The sequence below is a fragment of the Symphalangus syndactylus genome, chromosome 4 (assembly GCF_028878055.3).
Source record: "Symphalangus syndactylus isolate Jambi chromosome 4, NHGRI_mSymSyn1-v2.1_pri, whole genome shotgun sequence".
Taxonomy (NCBI): domain Eukaryota; kingdom Metazoa; phylum Chordata; class Mammalia; order Primates; family Hylobatidae; genus Symphalangus; species Symphalangus syndactylus.
The window spans coordinates 83,704,276-83,728,452 of NC_072426.2; the positions used below are offsets into that span (position 1 = coordinate 83,704,276).

General features: G+C 38.7%; 1 protein-coding gene across 6 annotated transcripts in view; it reads left to right on the top strand.

Moving 5' to 3' along the window:
- Nucleotides 1-19,525, top strand: part of PARG (poly(ADP-ribose) glycohydrolase) — a 133,087-nt gene extending 113,562 nt beyond the window's left edge. For 4 of the 6 annotated variants that reach the window (XM_055275332.2, XM_055275335.2, XM_063637421.1 and 1 more), the window contains 2 exons: nucleotides 17,514-17,642; nucleotides 18,311-19,525. In XM_055275332.2, coding sequence (XP_055131307.1) covers nucleotides 17,514-17,642; nucleotides 18,311-18,465 — 284 coding nt within the window. In that variant the 3' untranslated portion in view covers nucleotides 18,466-19,525. Of the gene's footprint in view, nucleotides 1-17,513; nucleotides 17,644-18,310 lie in introns of those variants that run through there. The other 2 variants (XR_008657174.2, XM_063637422.1) reach the window with 2 other exon arrangements.
- The last annotated feature ends 4,652 nt before the right edge of the window (nucleotides 19,526-24,177 follow it).

Genomic DNA, 24,177 nt, shown 5'->3' on the forward strand with positions numbered 1-24,177 from the left:
TCCCACGTCCCCACCTCAGGTTCCATAATTCACTAGAATGACTCACAGAACTCAGAAAAAAGTCCTGTCCTTACCACTGCAGTTTTATTAGAAAGGAGACACATAAAGCGAAGCCTAGAAGGTAAAGCAGAGCTTCTACAACCCTTAGTGTCAGGTCACCCCACTCTCCTGGCACATCAGTGTGTACACCAGTCAGGAGGCTGCACTGACCTTTGGTGACCAAAGATTTCATTGAAGTCTCATTCTGTAGGCATGATTGATTAAATCATTGGCCACATGATTGAGCTTGGTCTCTGCCCTCCCCTGACTCCCCAGTGTGCAATCTGAATCGCCTCATTAGCAGAACAAAGGCACCAGCACTCAGGAAATTCCAAGGGTGTTTGAAGCTTCTACCAGGAACCCAAGATGGCATGCCAGAAAAATTCTTTGTTATACCACAGTTACAAAGTAACAAGCAATAAAGCAGACATAAAACAGCCAGCTGGCCTTAATAGCCGAACTATGTTTAGATAAAATTCATCTCTTTGAGAATACTTGAGTCTGTCATAATGTAACTGCCTTTCCCCTCATCAGTAAAATGCTTCTTAATATTTTATAAAAATGACACATTTACTATTTTTTTTTAATCTAGAAAAATACCATGAAGTATATAAAAATCACTAGAATTCACTGTCAGCATTTGGTGGCCATCCTTCAGGTCATCTCAGTAGCAATCTATGTAACTGTTGATGAAGTGACACCCTCTATTTTATTCTCCAGCCTCTTCCTTTTAGAAAGTCTGCAGTCTCATGGATAGTTTTCAACTATCCATCTAACAAATGTAGATCTACTGAGTACTCAGCATTCGTTAGTGGCTACACAGTATTCTGTTGTATGCACATATGTACCATAATTTATTTCACAGATTCTCCATTCACAGTTTATTTCTTTTCATTATATTATAAGCAGTACTACAGTGTGTAGTACAATTATATATATTATGTGTAATTATCTTCTTAAGGTAAATTCCTAGAGGTGAGATTAATGACTCAAAGAATACGTATACTTCATTTTGATCCTTGTAGATTTCACTCTGAAAGGTGATATCAATTCACATTGTCTTCCTCACATGAACAGCATCACCAAGACAGGACTTTGTTACTCTTTTTCATTTCTCTGAGGCTCAAGAGTTTTCATGTTTACTGGCCATTTGTTTGTTTTGTGAATTGCTTTTTCATACCTTCTGCCCATTCATCTCTTTGGGAGTAGTTTGATTTTATCACTGGCTAGTAATAACTCTTCGTATATTAAAACATATTAATTGTTTAACTGTTACATGTTATAAACATTTTTCTGCTTCTTCATTTATTTCAACCAATTAGGCTGAAGTTACTGAGTTAGCTTTTATTTGTTCACATTTTTGTGGTGTACTTATAAAGATCTTTCCTGTCCCTTTATGCGAAAGACTTTCACCTACATTTTCTTCAAATTCAAAGACAAAAACTGCATGGTGCTATTTTCAGTGTTTGAGGAAACCTATTTTTCACTCTGGGCTTATTGATCTTACGACAGACACTTTTTTCCTGTCTTTCTCTTAAGTAAAATGAATGACTAGATTCAAGTCATCAATCCAGAAGCTAGGTCTGCTGTAAGCCACGGTCATTTGTGATAGACAGTTTGGAAAACTTTATAAATGTGTTCACTTCTTTTCCTTTTTTCTTTTTTTCTGGCTTAAAAGCCTTTCAGACTGCAGCTGTGCTTGCTCTGGTGACTATCAAGCATAGTAGTCTAAGATTTCCATTATATAATTCATTTCCTCTACTATTGAGATTTAAATTTTGGAGTAACTGTGACATTTCCCTATTTAGAACGAGTCATAATGTCCTTCAGTGGGGAATTGGTTACTAAACTATGATGCTAAAAAAAAAGAAATTATGGTACATTTATGCAATAAAATATTATGCATCCTTTAAAAACCATTATAGAAATGTGTCTGCTGACAGGGAAGGATGGTTTTGGAATATTGACAAATGGGAGAAATACACCATGTATGCCATATAAACCATTTTAAAATTAAATCATGAATATAAAATATCACACACAAATTTGAGGTTCTCTATGTTTATCTGTTTATGTGCCAAGATTAACTATGGTTGTTCTCTAGTGGGTGATACTCTTTTTGTTTTGTTTTGTTGGGGTTTTTTCATTTTTTATTTTTAGTAGAGGTGGGGTTTCACTATGTTGCCCAGGCTGGTGTTGTGATTACACTTGTGAGCCACCACACTTGGTCAGTGATGTTTTATACTTTATTTTTAATCTGCATCTTTTTTATTGTGAGCATATATTGTTTTTGTAACAAAAAAATCTTATAAAAAATGTTCATGGTGGGTAACATGGGCAGGTATAAATCCTTAAACTGGTATTTATTTAATTATTAATAGAAATAAGGGTAAGCTGAGCATGACGGTATGCGCTTATAGTCCCAGCTACTTGTGAGGCTGAGGTGGGAGGAATGTTTGAGCCCTGAAGTTCAAGGTCAGCCTGGGCAACATAGTGAGACCACATCTCTTACAAAAAAAGAAAATTACACAAGAAAGAAGGCAAGATTTTTTTTTTTTTTTGAGACGGAGTCTTGCACTGTTGCCCGGGCTGGAATGCAGTGGCACTATCTTGGCTCACTGCAACCTCCACCTCCTGGGTTCAAGCAATTCTCCTGCCTCAGCCTCCCGAGTAGCTGGGATTACAGGTGCCTGCCACCATGCCCGGCTAATTTTTTGTATTTTTAGCAGAGACAGGGTTTCACCATGTTGGCCAAGCTGGTCTTGAACTCCTGACCTCATGATTCACCTGCCTCAGCTTCCAAAGTGCTGGGATTACAGGCATGAGCCACTGTGCCCGGCCGGCAAAATATTTTTAACATGCTTGTTACTTTTTTTTTTTAATTTTATTATTATTATACTTTAAGTTTTAGGGTACATGTGCACAACGTGCAGATTTGTTACATATGTATACATGTGCCATGTTGGGGTGCCGCACACATTAACTCGTCATTTAGCATTATGTATATGTCCCAATGCTATCCCTCCCCCTTCCCCCGCCCCACAACAGTCCCCGGTGTGTGATGTTCCCCTTCCTGTGACCATGTGTTCTCATTGTTCAATTCCCACCTATGAGTGAGAACATGTGGTGTTTGGTTTTTTGTCCTTATGATAGTTTGCTGAGAATGATGGTTTCCAGTTTCATCCATGTCCCTACAAGGACATGAACTCATCGTTTTTTATGGCTGCATAGTATTCCATGGTGTGTATCTGCCACATTTTCTTTTTTTATTTTTTATTTTTTATTATTATACTTTAGGTTTTATGGTACATGTGCACAGTGTGCAGGTTTCTACATATGTATCCATGTACCATGTTGTTTTGCTGCACCCATTAACTCATCACTTAGCATTAGGTATATCTCCTAATGCTGTCCTTCCCTCCTCCCCCCACCCCACAACAGTCCCCGGAGTGTGATGTTCCCCTTCCCATGTCCATGAGTTCTCATTGTTCAATTCCCACCTATGAGTGAGAACATGCGGTGTTTGGTTTTTTGTCCTTGCAATAGTTTACTGAGAATGATGTTTTCCAGTTTCATCCATGTCCCTACAAAGGAAATGAACTCATCATTTTTTATGGCTGCATAGTATTCCATGGTGTATATGTGCCACATTTTCTTAATCCAGTCTATCATTGTTGGACATTTGGGTTGGTTCCAAGTCTTTGCTATTGTGAATAGTGCTGCAATAAACATACGTGTGCATGTGTCTTTCTAGCAGCATGATTTATAGTCCTTTCGGTATATACCCAGTAATGGGATGGCTGGGTCAAATGGTATTTCTAGTTCTAGATCCCTGAGGAATCGCCACACTGACTTCCACAATGGTTGAACTAGTTTACAGTCCCACCAACAGTGTAAAAGTGTTCCTATTTCTCCACATCCTCTCCAGCACCTGTTGTTTCCTGACTTTATAATGACCGCCATTCTAACTGATGTGAGATGGCATCTCATTGTGGTTTTGATTTACATTTCTCTGATGGCCAGTGATGATGAGCATTTTTTTATGTGTTTTTTGGCTGCATAAATGTCGTCTTTTGAGAAGTGTCTGTTCATATCCTTTGCCCACTTTTTGATGGGGTTGTTTGTTTTTTTCTTGTAAATTTGTTTGAGTTCATTGTAGATTCTGGATATTAGCCCTTTGTCAGATGAGTAGGTTGCGAAAATTTTCTCCCATTCTGTAGGTTGTCTGTTCACTCTGATGGTAGTTTCTTTTGCTGTGCAGAAGCTCTTTAGTTTAATTAGATCCCATTCGTCAGTTTTGGCTTTTGTTGCCATTGCTTTTGGTGTTTTAGACATGGAGTCCTTGCCCATGCCTATGTTCTGAATGGTATTGCCTAGATTTTCTTCTAGGGTTTTTATGGTTTTAGGTCTAATATTTAAGTCTTTAATCCATCTTGAATTAATTTTTGTATAAGGTGTAAGGAAGGGATCCAGCTTCAGCTTTCTACATAAGGCTAGCCAGTTTTCCCAGCACCATTTATTAAACAGGGAATCCTTTCCCCATTTCTTGTTTTTGTCAGGTTTGTCAAAAATCAGATAGTTGTAGATATGCGGCATTATTTCTGATGGCTCTGTTCTGTTCTATTGGTCTGTATCTCTGTTTTGGTACCAGTACCATGCTGTTTTGGTTAGTGTAGCCTTGTAGTATAGTTTAAAGTCAGGTAGCGTGATGCCTCCAGCTTTGTTCTTTTGGCTTAGGATTGACTTGGCGATGCGGGCTCTTTTTTGGTTCCATATGAACTTGAAAGTAGTTTTTTCCAGTTCTGTGAAGAAAGTCATTGGTAGCTTGATGGGGATGGCACTGAATCTATAAATTACCTTGGGCAGTATGGCCATTTTCACTATATTGATTCTTCCTACCCATGAGCATGGAATGTTCTTCCATTTGTTTGTATCCTCTTTTATTTCATTGAGCAGTGGTTTGTAGTTCTCCTTGAAGAGGTCCTTCACATCCCTTCTAAGTTGGATTCCTAGGTATTTGATTCTCTTTGAAGCAATTGTGAATGGGAGTTCACTCATGATTTGGCTCTCTGTTTGTCTGTTATTGGTGTATAAGAATGCTTGTGATTTTTGTACGTTGATTTTGTATCCTGAGACTTTGCTGAAGTTGCTTATCAGCTTAAGGAGATTTTGGGCTGAGACAATGGGGTTTTCTAGATATACAATCATGTCATCTGCAAACAGGGACAATTTGACTTCCTCTTTTCCTAATTGAATACCCTTTATTTCCTTCTCCTGCCTGATTGCCCTGGCCAGAACTTCCAACACTATGTTGAATAGGAGTGGTGAGAGAGGGCATCCCTGTCTTGTGCCAGTTTTCAAAGGGAATGCTTCCAGTTTTTGCCCATTCAGTATGATACTGGCTGTGGGTTTGTCATAGATAGCTCTTATTATTTTGAGATATGACCAATCAATACCAAATTTATGGAGAGTTTTTAGCATGAAGTGTTGTTGAATATTGTCAAAGGCCTTTTCTGCATCTATTGAGATGATCATGTGTTTTTTGTCTTTGGTTCTGTTTATATGCTGGATTACATTTATTGATTTGCATATGTTGAACCAACCTTGCATCCCAGGGATGAAGCCCACTTGATCATGGTGGATAAGCTTTTTGATGTGCCGCTGGATTCGGATTGCCAGTATTTTATTGAGGATTTTTGCATCGATGTTCATCAAGGATATTGGTCTAAAATTCTCTTTTTTCGTTGTGTCTTTGCCAGTCTTTGGTATCAGGATGATGCTGGCCTCATGAAATGAGTTAGGGAGGATTTCCTCTTTTTCTATTGATTGGAGTAGTTTCAGAAGGAACGGTACCAGCTCCTTCTTTTACCTCTGGTAGAATTCGGCTGTGAATCCATCTGATCCTGGACTTTTTTTGGTTGGTAAGCTATTACTTATTGCCTCAAATTCAGAACCTGTTATTGGTCTATTCAGAGATTCAACTTCTTCCTGGTTTAGTCTTGGGAGGATGTATGTGTCAAGGAATTTATCCATTTCTTCTAGATTTTCTAGTTTATTTGTGTAGAGGTGTTTATAGTATTCTCTGATGGTAGTTTGTATTTCTGTGGGATCACTGGTGATATCCCCTTTATCATTTTTTATTGCGTCTATTTGATTCTTCTCTCTTTTCTTCTTTATTAGTCTTGCTAGTGGTCTATCAATTTTGTTGATCTTTTCAAAAAACCAGCTCCTGGATTCATTAATTTTTTGAAGGGTTTTTTGTGTCTCTATTTCCTTCAGTTCTGCTCTGATCTTAGTTATTTCTAGCCTTCTGCTAGCTTTTGAATGTGTTTGCTCTTGCTTTTCTACTTCTTTTAATTGTGATGTTAGGGTGTCAATTTTAGATCTTTCCTGCTTTCTCTTGTGGGCATTTAGTGCTATAAATTTCCCTCTACACAGGGAAATTGAATGTGTCCCAGAGATTCTAGTATGTTGTGTCTGTGTTCTTGTTGGTTTCAAAGAACATCTTTATTTCTGCCTTCATTTCATTATTTACCCAGTAGTCATTCAGGAGCAGGTTGTTCAGTTTCCATGTAGTTGAGCGGTTTTGAGTGAGTTTCTTAATCCTGAGTTCTAGTTTGATTGCACTGTGGTCTGAGAGACAGTTTGTTATAATTTCTGTTCTTGTACATTTGCTGAGGGGTGCTTTACTTCCAACTATGTGGTCAGTTTTGGAGTAGGTGTGGTGTGGTGCTGAAAAGAATGTATATTCTGTTGATTTGGGGTGGAGAGTTCTGTAGATGTCTATTAGGTCCATTTGGTGCAGAGCTGAGTTCAATTCCTGGGTATCCTTGTTAACTTTCTGTCTCGTTGATCTGTCTAATGTTGACAGTGGGATGTTAAAGTCTCTCATTATTATTGTGTGGGAGTCCAAGTGTCTTTGTAGGTCACTAAGGACTAAGGACTTGCTTTACGAATCTGGGTGCTCCTGTACTGGGTGCATATATATTTAGGATAGTTAGCTCTTCTTGCTGAATTGATCCCTTTACCATTATGTAATAGCCTTCTTTGTCTCTTTTGATCTTTGTTGGTTTAAAGTCTGTTTTATCCGAGACTAGGATTGCAACCCCTGCCTTTTTTTGTTTTCCATTTGCTTGGTAGATCTTCCTCCATCCCTTTATTTTGAGTCTATGTGTGTCCCTGCACGTGAGATGGGTTTCCTGAATACAGCACACTGATGGGTCTTGACTCTTTACCCAATTTGCCAATCTGTGTCTTTTAATTGGAGCATTTAGTCCATTTACATTTAAAGTTAATATTGTTATGTGTGAATTTGATCCTGTCATTATGATGTTAGCTGGTTATTTTGCTCGTTAGTTGATGCAGTTTCTTCCTAGCCTTGATGGTCTTTACAATGTGGCATGTTTTTGCAGTGGCTGGTACCGGTTGTTCCATGTGTAGTGCTTCCTTCAGGAGCTCTTGTAGGGCAGGCCTGGTGGTGACAAAATCTCTCAGCATTTGCTTGTCTGTAAAGTATTTTATTTCTCCTTCACTTATGAAGCTTAGTTTGGCTGGATATGAAATTCTGAGTTGAAAATTATTTTCTTTAAGAATGTTGAATATTGGTCCCCACTCTCTTCTGGCTTGTAGAGTTTCTGCTGAGAGATCTGCTGTTAGTCTGATGGGCTTCCCTTTGTGGGTAACCCGAGCTTTCTCTCTGGCTGCCCTTAACATTTTTTCCTGTATTTCAACTTTGGTGAATCTGACAATTATGTGTCTTGGAGTTGCTCTTCTCGAGGTGTATCTTTGTGGAGTTCTCTGTATTTCCTGAATCTGAATGTTGGCCTGCCTTGCTAGATTGGGGAAGTTCTCCTGGATAATACCCTGCAGTGTGTTTTCCAACTTGGTTCCATTCTCCCTGTCACTTTCAGGTACACCAATCAGACATAGATTTGGTCTTTTCACATAGTCCCATATTTCTTGGAGGCTTTGTTCGTTTCTTTTTATTCTTTTTTCTCTAAACTTCTCACTTCATTTCATTCATTTCGTCTTCCATCACTGATACCCTTTCTTCCAGTTGATCGCATCAGCTCCTGAGGCTTCTGCATTCGTCACATAGCTCTCGTGCCTTGGTTTTCAGCTCCATCAGGTCCTTTAACGACTTCTCTGCAATGGTTATTCTAGTTATCCATTCCTCTAATTTTTTTTCAAAGCTTTTAACTTCTTTGCCATTGGTTCGAATTTCCTCCTGTAGCTCGGAGTAGTTTGATTGTCTGAAGCCTTCTTCTCTCAACTCATCAAAGTCATTCTCCATCCAGCTTTGTTCTGTTGCTGGTGAGGAGCTGCGTTCCTTTGGAGGAGGAGAGGTGCTCTGATTTTTAGAGTTTCCAGTTTTTCTGCTCTTTTTTTTCCCCATCTTTGTGGTTTTATCTTCCTTTGGTCTTTGATAATGGTGACATACAGATGGGTTTTTGGTGTGGATGTCCTTTCTGTTTGTTAATTTTCCTTCTAACAGACAGGACCCTCAGCTGCAGGTCTGTTGGAGTTTGCTGGAGGTCCACTCCAGACCCTGTTTGCCTGGGTATCAGAACAGCAGATTTTGGTGAACCTCAAATGCTGCTGCCTGATCATTCCTCCGGAAGTTTTGTCTCAGAGGAGTACCCGGCCGTGTGAGGTGTCAGTCCGCCCCTACTGGGGGTTGCCTCCCATTTAGGCTACTCGGGGGTCAGGGACCCTCTTGAGGAGGCAGTCTGCCCGTTCTCAGATCTCAAGCTGTGTGCTGGGAGATCCACTACTCTCTTCAAAGCTCAGTTGGAAATGCAGAAATCACCTGTCTTCTGCGTTGCTCACGCTGGGAGCTGTAGACCGGAGCTGTTCCTATTCGGCCATCTTGGCTCCTCCCCCCATGCTTGTTACTTAATTGTACATGAGTTTTGTGTTTTACCACAGTTTAGTTGTTTGTTTGTGTAAGATACAGGGTCTCATTGTGTCACCCAGGCTAGAGTGCAATGGCGTGATCATAGCTCACTGCAGCTTCGACCTCCTGGGCTCAAGGGATCCTCCTGTTTCAGCCTCCCAAGTAGCTGGGACTGCAGGCATGTGCTACCATCCCCAGCCTCACAATTAGTTTTGAATTGCTTTAATTGTACATTACTTTGACAACTCTTAAGAGAACATTTTTAATATATTAGTTCATTCAATAGACAGTTTACTAACAACATTCTTCCGCAGGCAGCCAGTGGCCCTAGGAGCCACAGGCTAGGAGAGAAGGGACTAGGAGGAGATGGAGGGGCTTTGGGCCTGGCTCCAGCAGCAGCCAGTGGCGTCCTGCTTGCCTGTGCCATCAAAGGGGCTCCCTGTGGCCTCCTACCTGACCTGCATTTTTCTGAGCACCTTGTGGAGGCTTATGTGAAAGCTTTTGAGCCAGTGCAAGCTCTACTTATTTCTGGTGCTCCTAACTATTCCAAAGTGCCCCTCTAGTTCATACTTGACTTTTAACATTTCATTGAAGTTTTAGCTGATTTATTCCTACCCATTTGTGTGGTGACCACCTCTTTCTCCTGTTACTTTCAAACATAAAACCGTTCATGTGTTTTATCTTCTCAGAGGGGCTTGTCACCCTTTGGTTGCCTCGAAAACTCAGCTCTCCTATAAACTCAGAAAAAGTCATAATTTTGTAGATTACAACATTTGGCCTTTTCTCATGGTTGGGGTAGAAGCAGCTTTTTTTTTTTTTTTTTTTTTAGCTTTCTACATCTCGTCTCAGCAAAGATTTTTGCGTGGGGGAGCTTCTGCCTCAAATGTACCACCAGACCCTAGACATCCATGAGAATTTTAGGAGATAACTTAAAATTATCTCAGTGGTTAGTTTGTTAAAAATTTTGCTTTTATCTCATGTCTAATTTTATTACATTGTAATCAAGAATGTAGATAATACTATTTCTACTTTTTGGTGTTTCTTGAACTTCTCTTCATGACCTAACATAGTCAATTATTGCAGACATGTTGGCACTTGAAAAGGTGTCTCTGAAAGGTATAAGACTTACTCTTTTGCTGTAAGATTCTATACCTTTTAGGTCAGACTCTGTCCTTCTGACTTTACTTGCTTATTTTGTGAAGGAATTGAGTGCTACTTTAACGTTCCTTCTTCTGTTGTGCTTTTGTAAATTTCTCCTAGCATTTCCTTTGCTGTTTACTTACGTTTGTCCAACTTGCCTTATTTTGTTGTTTTTGTTCTGTTTTGTTTTGTTTTAGGTGCTTAGCAGCCTGAAGCTGTGGTTTTTAGTTTCTCTCTCTAGTGGTAAGTGGAAAAGAGGGATGAGGAAAGGGCTTTACTGGCCCAATCAGGAACAGAAACTAAGAACCCATGACTGTATTCTCTCCCTTGGACTTCCCCGTATATGTTACCTGACCTGTAAACAAGTATGCCATTGCCAGTTTACTATCATTAAAAGGTGTCTTGTTGCATTTTTTGCATTTTCTTTTCTATCCCCATTCCTTACCTTCAGTACCTAAAAGTGACTTGCAAATAAAATATGCTCAATGAATTTCCATTTAACGAATTTATTCGTTAGCTTCTGTGTGCCTTTAATTAATCTTGGGCTTTAAACATTTTTCTGTAACTGTCTGTCTGTACCTGGCTAATTACTTCGGTCCCTTGTAAGATTCTACTCCAGTGGTAACTACACCAGAAAGACCCTCATTCCCTTCCACCAAAAAAGTTCTGTATTAGGATTCTTTTGGTTGAAAGAGACACTAATGTAGCTTATGCCTTCCACCTAAAAGGTGACTGTTGCTTGACGTGGCTAGAGTTGGCCTCAGGTATGAGTTGATCCTAGAATCAGGCTCTCCCTCTGTTTGTGTTGGTTCCTTTCCTGCCTGCTTCTTTCAATATAATGGCCTCATTTTCATCTGTCTCCATCAGATTGTCTCTGCCTGGCAGGAACCAGGACCAAATAGTTCCAGTCTTGCAAACCTGCAGTTGAGTGACCCAAGAAGAAAGGGGGACTCCTTAGTTTTAAAATGCCACAAAAATACTCTAATTTGACCAACTGGGATTACTTCTCATCCCTTGGACCAAATTGTCATAGCCAGGGAATCAAGAAACACAAGACACATAACCTAATGAGATTTAAAGGATTTCTAATTTATTTCCATGGCATATGTATATTAAGTGAAATGTTTCTGAGATATAGAAACTTTTTATGTCCATTTATATCAAACTTAAATAATGTCTTTACTAGTTATTTTGTAATTTTGGAATCAAGATAGTTAAACTCCAGAAAGACCATTTCTCTAGAAAAAGAATTTAGACAGTGCTGATACGTCATTTTCTACCATGCTGTGATTGGCCTAGACTAGCCCTTTGACTGAGTTTTATAGGAAGTGTGGTTATGGAGTTGGGGAAGGGATGACTTCCAACCAAAAATGGAAGGTGGGAGTATAGAGCATTGGATCAGGTCACCTCATTTGTCTACCACAGGCTCCTCCTCACTTTGCTTTCTTCTGCCAGAACAGATCACACTCTCTTGGTCTCTCCCAGCCTTGCTCAGGAAGATTACTTTCTTAACATTTCTGTATTATCCTTTTTTGTGGCCCCAGTGCTGAGAATGGGGTCTTGCTTGATAATGCGCATTCAAAGGTGTCTGGAGCAAGTATGTATTTCTTACAGGTTGAGTATCCCAAATCTGAAAATCCAGAATTCAAAATGCTCCAAAATTCACCAAAAGTTTTTGAGTGCATGATGCTCAAAGGTAATGCTCTTTGGAGCATTTCAATTTCAGATTTTCAGATTTGAGATGCTCAACTGATATTGCAAATATTACCAAAAAAAAATGAAATCCAAAACCAGTCTGGTCCCAAACATTTCATATGAGGGATACTCAACCTGTGTCAGCACCTCAGAGATACTGCTGAGTTAGTGGACTTGGAAAATGGCTTTAGGAATTTTTTTAACTATCTGTGAGCTGGGATCAGCCAGGTTTAACAGTCACTGCATTTTCTCTTATGGTTTGCACAGTTACCCTTCCATTTATTACCCCACTTTTAAGAATGAGGAACCAAGGTTTATAGACAGCTAATAAACCTGTCCCAAGAGAGCAGCTAGCAAGTGTCAGAACCAACATTCAAACTTGGCCCCATCTTCTTAAAAACCAATATATGTTCATTACTATTGTTGTTATTAGTTGAGAACATATTGAGTGCATACTATGTTCTAGGAATTGTACTAAATATATTCTTTACCTGTATTAGCACACAACAACCTATTTAGGTAAGTTTTCTTTTTTGTCTGTGTAGGGGCAACAACTGAGGCATCGAGAGGTAAATTAGCCTAGAGTCATACAGATAGCAAGTGGTAGTGCCAAGATTCAAACCAGGATTGAAACCCTTGTGTGCTTTTGTTATTTAATCCGTATTGGCTGCAAGCTCTGGATCTGGATTGAGATTTGGGAGTTACCGTTCTAGAGATGGTGGCTGCATTCTTGAAGAGAGAGTGTATTTAAAGGAGGTGAGAGGACCAAAGATTGAGCCATTAGTAACATCCATAGTGGAAAAGGAGGGAATGTCAAGATTTAAAACAGTAGGCAGAGGACAAGACCAATTGGAGAATAAGAGTAGGCCTCAAAGAGTGCTGTGTGGTAGAAAGAAGAAGTGAAATGCTTTTGGGACTGGTGAGCAAAGCTGAGCTCTCACGGTACCCAAAATGTGAGAGCTTACAAAGTGAGCTCAGTAGAAGGACGTGCGTAGTACTTTCAAATCTGTACTATCTTGGCCTCCTTGACGGCATGCATTTAAATCGTTTGAATAAGCAATGTAAAGACATTGCTCTGGCTGGCGTGTGGTAAGGTCTGCTTGGAGTTGACCAGGGTGGATTGCCACAGCAGTCCAGAAGCAGTGGGTGAGGGCAAGTGTTCTTGAGTTGGTGTCCCAGTCAGCTCCACCACTTTCTGGCTGTGTGACCTGAGACAAATTACGTAACCTTTCGGTGCCTAAATTTCTTTATTTTCAATATGGAAATAATAATTCCCTTGTTGAGTTTTTGTAAGGAATCATGAGGTAGTGTTTGTAAAGCTCCTAGAACAGTGTTCAGTGTGCTATAAGAGCCCAGTGTTAGCAGTTGTTACCAATATTACATGCTGGTGGCCTCACACCACACTTGTGGTGTGAGTATCAATCATCTTACCCATTTTGTGCTTGGTCCATTTGTTGCAACAGGACACTATGAATTGCTTTTTATGTTATTCATATTTATTTGTATTTTTTCATAGCTTAACATTGATGCCAAAAAGAAAATTAAAACCAAGCTCCCTGCAGGTTAATTTAAGTGATTATTTTGGCACGTAGTTGTGCTTGAAGTTAGAATTGGATGTTTTTATATCATACTTGGAATCAGTCCACATACTCTAATAGACTTGTGATTTATTCTCATCTAACTTTTGATGCAAGAGCGTTCACTTAAATCATGAAGCATAATTGTGTAGATTTGCAAAGATCTTGGGGGTGTTGTAGACAAGGAGGCCTGAAGACAGTGATGTTTTAAAATAAACTTTTGTCAGTGTTTACTAATGTATCTAGGATCGATATTATCTTTCTGGAAATTTCATTTATGTATGTATAGTCTAGCATTCAATGGAGGGAAAATAATTATAACAGTGATTATGGATTTCTAAACTCTGACAGAATCTTCAGGGAGCTTCTGATTTAACTCCATGGTGTAGTTGAGAAAAATGAGGCCCACAGAGTAACTGGCTAAAGTCACAGATCTAGATAGCTGGCAGAAGGCTGAAGATAGAACTTGGATCTCCTGCCTCCCAGTCCTAACTAGTCTAACATGTGCTTATGGTACAATATGTACTCAAATAGAAATGGGTGTGAAATCAAGAATGTAATGTGAATTGGTTTTACTTTTTGATTTTCTCTTAATATAAAATAAATTCTATAAAGAGATAAATTTTAAATGTTTTTATTAATACTTCATTTTCACAAATGGCAAATGACTAGAGATCTAGTAGGAAATAGGAGGAAAAAGACTCTTCTTTGGGTCTCTGTCTTTTTTAATAGTAAATACTTAAAGCTAAATTTTCATTTTCAGTAAAAGGTAAGAAATGGTACTTCTTGGTCAAGAAAGATTATGATTCATTAGTTCCCATTTTTATGTGTAGTTTAGGTTAATTAGGAACCTTTTGAAATAGGGTGTATTGAAGCTTTAATGTATACATAAGTTGGTTGAGCAGTTTTAATTAAAACTTATCTCTATTTTGAAGTTAATTACTTTCAATACTCTGAGATTAATGAGGCATAGTCATGGCACCTCCCATGTTGTGGGTACTCCATAAATATTAGTTTGGAAATTAGGACATACTTTGATGGTATTTTAGAATCTTACATATATTATGTCATAGATTCTTTCCCAAATCTGGGAAATACTCAACGATATCAAATTTTACTGGTTCAACTTAAAATTTTTTCTTCCTATGTAATTTTTAAAACTTTCTATTTAAAAATAATTTCAAATTTATAAAAATAAAAATACATGCCTTTATGTATGCATATATATGTATACACATGCACATAATTTTTTTCTGAATCATTTGGGCTTAACTTACATATACTATGCCCTCTTTCCTAAATACTTCAATGTGTATTTCCTAAGAATAAAATATTATCTTATATAAACATGTTATAGTTATTAAATTCATAAATGTACACTGATATTTACTCTTTCATCTATATTCTCATTTTGTCAGATGACCTAATAAAGCCCTTTCTAGCCTTTTTCCCCTCTAGCACAGGGTCCAGGGTCAGCTACTGCATTTAGTTGTCATGTTTGTTAGCCTCCTTTTGAATCGAGAATATTTCCACAGCCTTTTTTTTGTCTCTTATGACATTGATGTGTTTAAAGAATACAACGTTCTTTGAGTTTGTCTGTTGTTTCCTTGTGATGAGGTTAAGGTTATGCATTCTCTGTCAGAATGCTGTGTCAGTGACACTGTCAAGAGACACTTGATGGCCATCTGACACTACTGGTGATCTTAATTTTGATCACCGTGTCAGGCTGTTGCCCAGTTTCCCCACTGCAGAGTTGAGGGTTTTTTTCCTCCCTTGTAACTAATAAGCAATCTGTAGGAAGACAAAGGCAAAATTTTCCCTAGATTTAGCATCTGTTAATGATTCTTGCCTGACCTTTACCACAATGGTTGCAAAGAAAGGATGTTCCTATTCTAATACCCCAACCACACTTACCGGTTAGTCTTTGGCTTTCTCCTGTGGGGAAGAGCTGGCCCTTCTGTTTTTTGTTTCATTTTGTTTTATCCATTTTAGCACTTCTTTACCTTCTGGTATAACAAAATATTTTGAGGTCATCTTGTACCTTTCTTGTCCAAACTATAGCATTAAGCACTTCTTGAGGAATCTAGTTCCATTTAGGGGGAATGATGGTAGAGACCAAGATTTGGGTGCTGAGTGTGCTCATTGCTACTGTGGTGTCTCCCTTTTGGCCCTTTTAGCAGACAGAGCTAGGAAATGTATATGTACACACACACACACACACACACACACACACAGATACACATATTTTCGACATCATGAGTATACACCAATGCCTTCCATTTCAGTCCATCCTCACAGAGTTCTTTTTTATCTTCCTCCATTCCATTTTTGTGTGTCCCTTCTTCTATAGTGAGACACCAGTTCCCAGCAGCATCAACACATTTATTCATTTGCTCATTCCTCTAATACAGTTCAAAATAGTTTCAGAGTTGCTTCACCTCTACTACTATGGTAAGCAAACCTTGTAAAAAGAGTTGGGAATTTGTTTGCAGTTCTGGCCTAAGACCATATATTATGGTCTTATGGACTTATATAAGTCATATATTGTCTTTGTAAGTTACTTGGGTTCTTTCTTTCTTCCTTTTCTTCTTCCTTTCCCTTCAGTGTAGTTATGTTATTTATTTGAATTAAAATTATGCTCATTTGTTTTAGTTTACCTTCAGCTGTAGGTTTCTCCCCATTCCCATTCTTAGTATTTTAATTTTAATTTGTAAATATGTAGAATATTAACATGCTCTCAAAAATCAAAACTATAAAAAGATACCCCCTTTGGCCAGGCACATTGGCACATGCCTGTAATCCCCACAATTTTGGAGGCTGAGATGGGCAGATCGCTTGAGGTCAGGAGTTCGAGACCAGCCTGGCCAACATGGTGAAACCGTGTCTTTACTAAAAATACAGAAATTAGCCGGGTATGGCGGCAGGCTCCTGTAATCTCAACTACTTCGGAGGCTGAGGCAGGATAATCACTTGAACCCGGCAGGCAGAGGTTGCAGTGAGCTGAGATCACACCACCACATTCCAGCATGGGTGACAGAGCAAGACTCCATCTCAAAAAATATATATACCCCCTTTAATGTTTTAATTTGATTCCCATCTTCCCTTTTATGAAGTAAGAGATCTATAACTAGCAAAAGGGCATTTATTGTAACTGTATTCAATTTTGTGGTTATTTAAAATAAATTCTATCTATTGAGATTGTAAGGTAACTAAATTTTCGGAAACATACTTCAGGTTCAGTGATTTGTAACCTTGATTCCTGGAAATAGTAGATCTCAATTGTTTTTTCATTCTTATAACACACCAGAGAGTGACTGTCCAGTGTTTTCAGGAACTCTGCCTCCCGTTCTGCAGTGGCCAGTGGAGGTGGGAGTGCAGGAGGGACGCAGGTGTGCTCCCCAGCCCATTTTGAGAACTCCTGCTGTAGGATTAAGGAGAACATTAGGACCTCCCAAATGTGCCTATACAAAAGACCAGTGGCTGTGTGATAAGACACAGCAATTATATCAAGTAAGCAAACATAAAAAAGTTTAATTGCAGACTAATAGAAGCGAATATAAATACCACCTTAGTCCCATGGTTTGCAGCTTCCTTTATTTATGGTTCAGCAATGATGCCTGTGTTGGAATTCTATAGTTTGATGATATTCTTGGCAGCATGTCTGAAAAGCCACACAACTAGATGATTTATGTCCATCCTGTGTTCCCCATTTCTTTTTTTTTTTTTTTTTTGAGATGGAGTCTTGCCCTGTCGCCCAGAGGCTGGAGTGCGGTGGCGCGATCTCGGCTCACCTGCCATCTCTGCCTCCCAGGTTCAAGCAATTCTCCTGCTTTAGCCTCCCGAGTAGCTGGGATTACAGGCGCCCGCCACCACACCCAGCTAAATTTTTTTTTTTTTTTAATTTTTAGTAGGGTTTCACCATGTTGGCCAGGCTGGTCTCAAACTCCTGACCTCAGGTGATCTGCCTGCCTCAGCCTCCCAAAGTGCTGGGATTACAGGTGTGAGGCACCATGACCGGCCTTGTGTTCCCCATTTCTAATACCATGTATACTAGGTTTATAAATCTTTAATCTAGGATGAAGCTGTGGCACACCAGCTGGTAAAGAGCTAAAGGTATCTAGGTGGAAAATGTCATGATGTAGCTGTGTCTTTTCTCTTTGCCTCAGCCCTAATACAGATACTGGCAGCTGCTGCAGCTGAGCGAGATGTGGTTTATTTCACCTTTGGGGACTCAGAATTGATGAGAGACATTTACAGCATGCACATTTTCCTTACTGAAAGGAAACTCACTGTTGGTAAGTAGGAGATACTCTTGACACTTGGTATCTAGATGGATTGTACACCATTCAGTAGGAACACTTGCTAAATCTGGATGAATCATAGTGGGCACGAAGAAACAAAAGCATGGCTCTGAGCGGGAAGGACAAAGCTCTCGGAGGGGCAGCATTTGCAGAGTCTTTTTGTTCTGGCAGAGTTTCATCCACAGTCTTGATAGGGTATATCAGCTTACTAAAGTAAGGTCAAGAAGCTGGAGTTAGTGTTCATTTTTACTTTTGTGTCTATAAAAATCTAAAATGGGAAAGATGAATGAGGGTAAGTTCAGATCTGAGAAGCCCCACTGTCCTATTTCTCAGACCTGCCAGCGCTCATCCAGTGTGCTTGCTACCTCAGGAGCTAAGTGTATAACGAGGGCTGCCATGAACTCCCAGGAGGGTGCATGGACGGTATACCATGTATAGCCTGTTGTTATCATGAACAAAGAAGTTGTTTCTTTAAAGAGTTTTAAAAATTTTGTTTAATTTGTGCTAGGAAAGCCTTTCAGGCATATGAAATTCATGCTGTATTTTCAAAAGCCAAGTCTGAGCATATGCCATTTAGATTAAGATAAAACTGGAGTGTTCTTTCTAAGGTTTTTTCAATTACATACTTTAATGTGCCTCTGGTCTGACCTTTTGCTCTCCAGGAGACGTGTATAAGCTGTTGCTACGATATTACAATGAAGAATGCAGAAACTGTTCTACCCCTGGACCAGACATCAAGCTTTATCCATTCATATACCATGCCGTCGAGTCCTGTGCAGAGACCGCTGACCATTCAGGGCAAAGGACAGGGACCTGAGGAGCCGAGCGAATAGCATCTCTTCCCACCTCCCACCAGAGACGTCCTATTTGAGCTGTCAGGTGTAATATATGAATTGACTTAAGTTAATATAAATGTGTATATAATCCACATTTGTAGTCAAGGACGCAATCTCTTCCACACATATGCAGTTGTCAGTTGGTACATCTAAACTCCCTCCATCCTGACTCACGTGGACTTAGATATGTTTTATTTCTATTTTCTTCTATTTCAGTTTCCATTCTTTGATGTTTATTTCTTTTGTCCATCAGATCTCTTGTGAAATCCCATGGAAGGTTGTGCTCAGCCTGTCGGGTCTCTTTCTTCCTGCCCATATATTATACCAGTTGCTTCTGCAGCCCGCAGATGCCAGCGATGCCAGGAAACAAGTTGAAATCCAGGAATCTCTTTAACTGATTTTGCTAAAAATCTCCCTGTGAGCCTTCCCCTCCACTCTTAATATGCTTGCATTGTTTAAGTTTTTAAATTCTGAAAATTAATAATTAGGGTTTTTTTTCATATATGTTGCATAATGCAAACCTCCTAGGTTAAAATAGTTTCTTTATTTACGATAGAATAATTTCCAGAAATTGTCCTTTTGAGCTATCACTTTTATCTATAATGGTTTGTCTGTCTTTTTTCCTCTGATCAGTTTTTTTTATAACAGTTTTGGAAACTGGCTGAGATGAAAGGAAATGTGGAATAAAAGGAGGTTTTCCTGATGTTGTGTAAAGAAAACAGATTCAAGAGAATTGAAGATTTTTTTTGTTTCTTGGTACTTTTTTCTTTTTAAATTAGGACTAATGTTTCTTTTGTGGTGCTTGAGGCATATGCATATAACCAAAGTTTGAGAACTGGGAACTTCATGCTGATTTGTACATATTGAAGTTTCTCTGGTATTCAAAGGTTATATAGTGAATGAATTTTCATTAATAAATCACTTTGTCAGAAACTCCCATATCATCTATATTTTATATATGTATATATAAACATATGCTCTTTAAGTGTGTCTATATGTGAGCACATAAAATCTAAATAAAATTGGACGGTTGGGAAACAATTAGGTTTAGGCATTATCTGGGTTCTGTTTAACGTCCTTTATCACAATTGTGCATTTTTAAATCTGGCGACAAACATAAATAATAATGTCTTTCAGAGGTTAAAGTGAAAGCCAAAGCCAATCCTGTGCTAACCAAAAGTAGAATTTCATCCTAGAAGCGCTTACTACTCAGATTTCCAAAACAATCCTAAACCACCCTGTTGATGTTCTGGTTTACCATCAGCTGTCAGGAGACGCCAGTGGCAGTCAAATCCTATTCACAAGGCACTTCAGTGGATGGCCTGACCTCCTGCTACTGGCAGGAAAAAGACAGGGCCTTGGCTGGTGGCCATTGCTCTTTTTGTTTATGTAGAGATTGAGAGGATAGTGAGATTTGGCACCTGAAGGCAGCCACTTGTCACTGAAGTTTTTTACCACAATAACTAAGATTTTTAGTCATCTCTCAAATTTGGAAGAATCTGTCTTTAGTTCTGTTGATATTAAAATCTTTCCCATTCTTTGCTTTGGTTGCAGATTCATGGTTGTTTCATGTCCTCACTTGTTCTAGCCCCACACTGGTCCCCTCCTGTGCAGCCCAAGACTAAGTGACCAGTTCTTTAAAATGTTTCATGAACAGGGTAGGTTGGTTCTTATGGTAGAGAAATCATTAATCCAAGTAAGAAGTCACCCAGCTAGGTATTCCAGAACACAGAAAGTAAGACTCTTTTGTGGAGAGCTGTGTAAACAAATGGCCTAACTCCTAACATAAATGTAAGATGGGCCAGCTAAATGCCCTTTGTTGACTTAATGTAGGAGCTAAGAGCCAGTCAGTGACTGCCATCCCCATTCCACTGGGGCCTAGACTCTAGGAAAGTAGCACTAGAAGTTACAAGGTTATATTCTAATGGAAATGTTACATTTCCCTGTAGTGAATCCATACAAGTAGGGCAAAAGGTGAAGTTTCTTTTGTTGTAGCTGGAATTATATTACCTCAATCCAAACAGTATAATTTCATCCATAAAGGACAAAATTAGCTTAACAAATGAACTTTACTTGGTTATCAAAGTATTTTAAAATATGGAGACCTTGGGGATAAATTAATACAGGAGGATAAATTATGGAGACCTTGGGGATAAATTAATACAGGAGGTTCTTGGTGGTAAAAGATGGAGATCATTGTTGTGGAATCCTGCATTTTCTATTAAGGTTCGTAATAGTCCTACAAACTTGAACATAAATTTTTAATATTTGGGAAGGAACATTCACTGAAGAATTGATAATAGACTGAAAAATATAGCTGTTATCAATTAATACATGATCTGTCCTTGAACACATATTCACCATTATGTAAACCTCACATTATTTCAGCTTATTTATTCCACAGATACCAATAGACATGTTTTCACATTGTAGTATCTCCCAAATCAAAATACTTCTAAAAAGTGGTAGTATGTCAGCCGGGTGCAGTGGCTCACGCCTGTAATTCTAGCACTTTGGGAGGCCAAGGTGGGTGGATCACCTGAGGCCAGGACTTCGAGACTAGCCTGGCTAACATGGTGAAACCCCATCTCTACTAAAAATACAAAAATTAGCTGGGCATACTGGCGGGCATCTGTAATCCCAGCTACTTGGGAGGCTGAGGCAGGAGAGTCGCTTGAACCCAGGAGGTGGAGTTTGCAGTGAGCCGAGATCATGCCAGTGCATTCCAGCCTGGGTGACAAGAGTGAAACTCCATCTCAAAAAAAAAAAAAAAGAAAAGAAAAGAAAACTGGTAGTATGTGTCACAATTTGCAGAAATTTTTCCTACTAGTACATAAAATTAAGACACATTTTACAATCTATGGCATCTTGTATTTGACAAAACATGGTAATTTGAGTAACAACTATATGCCAGTCACTTTAAAGCTTTGGAGCTTATAATTGTGACCAAGATAGACTGAGTCCCTGTTAATGAGTTTATACTCTAGCAGGGAACATAGATAATAGCTATAGATAGATCATGATTATTGTAAGATTCTGTAGTATTAGAGTGGGGTAGTCAGGAAATTTTTTTTTAAAGGACCATTTCGGACATATACAAAAATAAAATAGGGTAATAAACCTCTATATACCCGTCACTCATCTTCAATATTTATCTGTTCATGGCTAATCTCACTTCCACCTATATTCCTACCCATTTACCCATGCCAAATTATTACAAAGTTCATCCCAGACATTATATTTTATCTGTAAATCAGTATGTCTTAAAAAGATGACCACAGCATCATCACACGCACACATCAAAATAATCAGGAAAGGACTTCTGATTCCAAAAGATGGAGTAAACATACTTTTCTCTATTCTTCTAAACTCATTTTAAAAGCCCTGAACATTATATATAAAACAAACAAGAACACTTTGAAAGTTGGAAAAAAGAAGGCAGAATTGCTAGAGACCTTGGGAATCAAGGAATAAAATAGTGGTGAGTTCCCTGGATTTTCTTACTGCCTTGTATATCGCATACTTATTACCAGTTACTGGAGAACCCAACAACCTGGAAAGGCTGCATGCAGACAAAGGCTCAAGAAGAGCCCATTCTCTGTAGCTAAAGGACCAGGAAAGTGCAGTGAAAAACAATGACACATTGTCTACAAGACAAACACAAAAAAGGAAAACTAAGAGAATTAGTTACCAGCAGATCTGCCCTAATAAAATGGCTAAAGGAAGTTTTTTTTGTTTTTGTTTTAACAGTCCAAAGGTCTTTTGTTGTTGTTGTTACACACCTATTATGGCATGAATTAGTAGAGAATAGGTTCTGGCAGCTCAGGCTCCTTCCCACTGGTTCTCAGAAAGTGCTTCTCTGGGCAGAACAGGCTGGCGCCTCAGTTAAGCCCAGGTACCTTTCTCTTTGGCTTCCTTCTTTTTCCGGTCATATTCCTTTACACTTCTCAGGATGCTATCTCACCCCTTAGAGTCCTTACTACACTCAGTATTCACATTAATCTCTTGACGAGTATTTCCCTTAATTTGTTTACAACAATGCCAACAGCATGGTGGGTAACATTGTGGACTCCAGTTTTGCCATGGGAACATTTGTGGGGTATTGCTTTTCAAACAGTTCCCATACTGATCTACGGTATGACTTTTCTTGTTAGATTCGTGTGTATGTGGCCAAAGGAACAACTGCACGTTATAAAAGGTCCAGAGAACATATATCAGGTGCCTCTCCTCCTTCTTTTTGTGTTTGTCATTTTGGTGAATTATTGGAAAATTGTGGTTCTGGCTGAAATACTAAAGAAATTCTTGAAACAGAAAGGAAACCATCAATGAAGGAATCTTGGAAGATCAGGGAGGAAGAGTAGAAACAGTAAAAATATGGGTAAATACAATACGCCTCTGTGGGTTTCTAAATTACATTTATTGAAGCAAAATGTAATTCTGTCTATTGGGGTTTTCACTGTATGCAGAGAAAATAATTGTTATAAATGTGGGAAAGAAAAGGGTCATAGAGGTAAGGTTTTGGCTCACACAAACAGGTAAAATGTTGGTGCCAGTAGACAATGAAAAGCTATACATAATACAATGTAGTAGCTAGAGCAACCACTAGAAAGACTATGGAAAGAGATATACTCAAAAACCCTACAGATAAGCCAAAATGGAATTAAAAAAAAAAAAAGTTCAATTAACCCCCAGGAAGAAAAAAAGAGAGAACAACCGGGAAAAAAAATGTCAGAAAAACCAAAAGCTGATTCTTTGGGAAGATCAATAAAATCAATAAGTCTGTAACCAAACTAAAAAAAAAAGTAAAGATACAAAATTACTAATATAAAAAATGGCCGGTCGCAGTGGCTCATGCCTGTAATCCCAGCACTTTGGGAGGCCGAGGCGGGCAGATCATGAGGTCAGGAGATCAAGACCATCGTGACCAACACGGTGAAACCAAGTCTCTACTGAAAATACAAAAATTAGTTGGGCATAGTGGTACGTGCCTATAGTCCCAGCTACTTGGAAGGCTGAGGCAGGAGAATCACTTGAACCCGGGAGGTGGGGGTTGCAGAGAGCCAAGATTGCACCACTGCACCCCAGCCTGGTGACAGAGTGAGACTTCTTCTCAAAAAAAAAAAAAATAAATGAAAGAGAGGGCATCACTATGTATCCCATGACATTAAAAGGATAATAAAGGAATATTATGAACAACTATGTTCACAAATTTAATAAGCTAGAAGAAATGGACCAATTCCTTGAAAAACACATCTGCTTTAAATCACATAAGAAGAAATAGAGAATCTATTTTATGACTACACTATGACTAGGCCTATGATTTTTAAAGATAATGAATCAATAATTAATGATCTTGAAACAGAAAGCATTTGACCCAGATTTCTGGTGAATCCTACCAAACATTTAAGAAAGAATTTACACCAATTTTCTATGTCATTCAGAAGATAGAAGCAGAGAGAATCCTTCTTAACTTAATCTCTGAGGTCAGCATTACCCTAATACTAAAACCAGACAAAGACATTACAAGAAAAGGAAACTACAGGCTAATATTTCTTATGAGCATAGATGTAAAAATCCCATACAGAATATTAACAAATTGAATCCAGAAATGTATTAAGATAATTATGCACACAACCAAGTGAGATTTATCCTAGGTATGTAAGGCTGGTTCAACATTCAAAAGTCAATTAGTG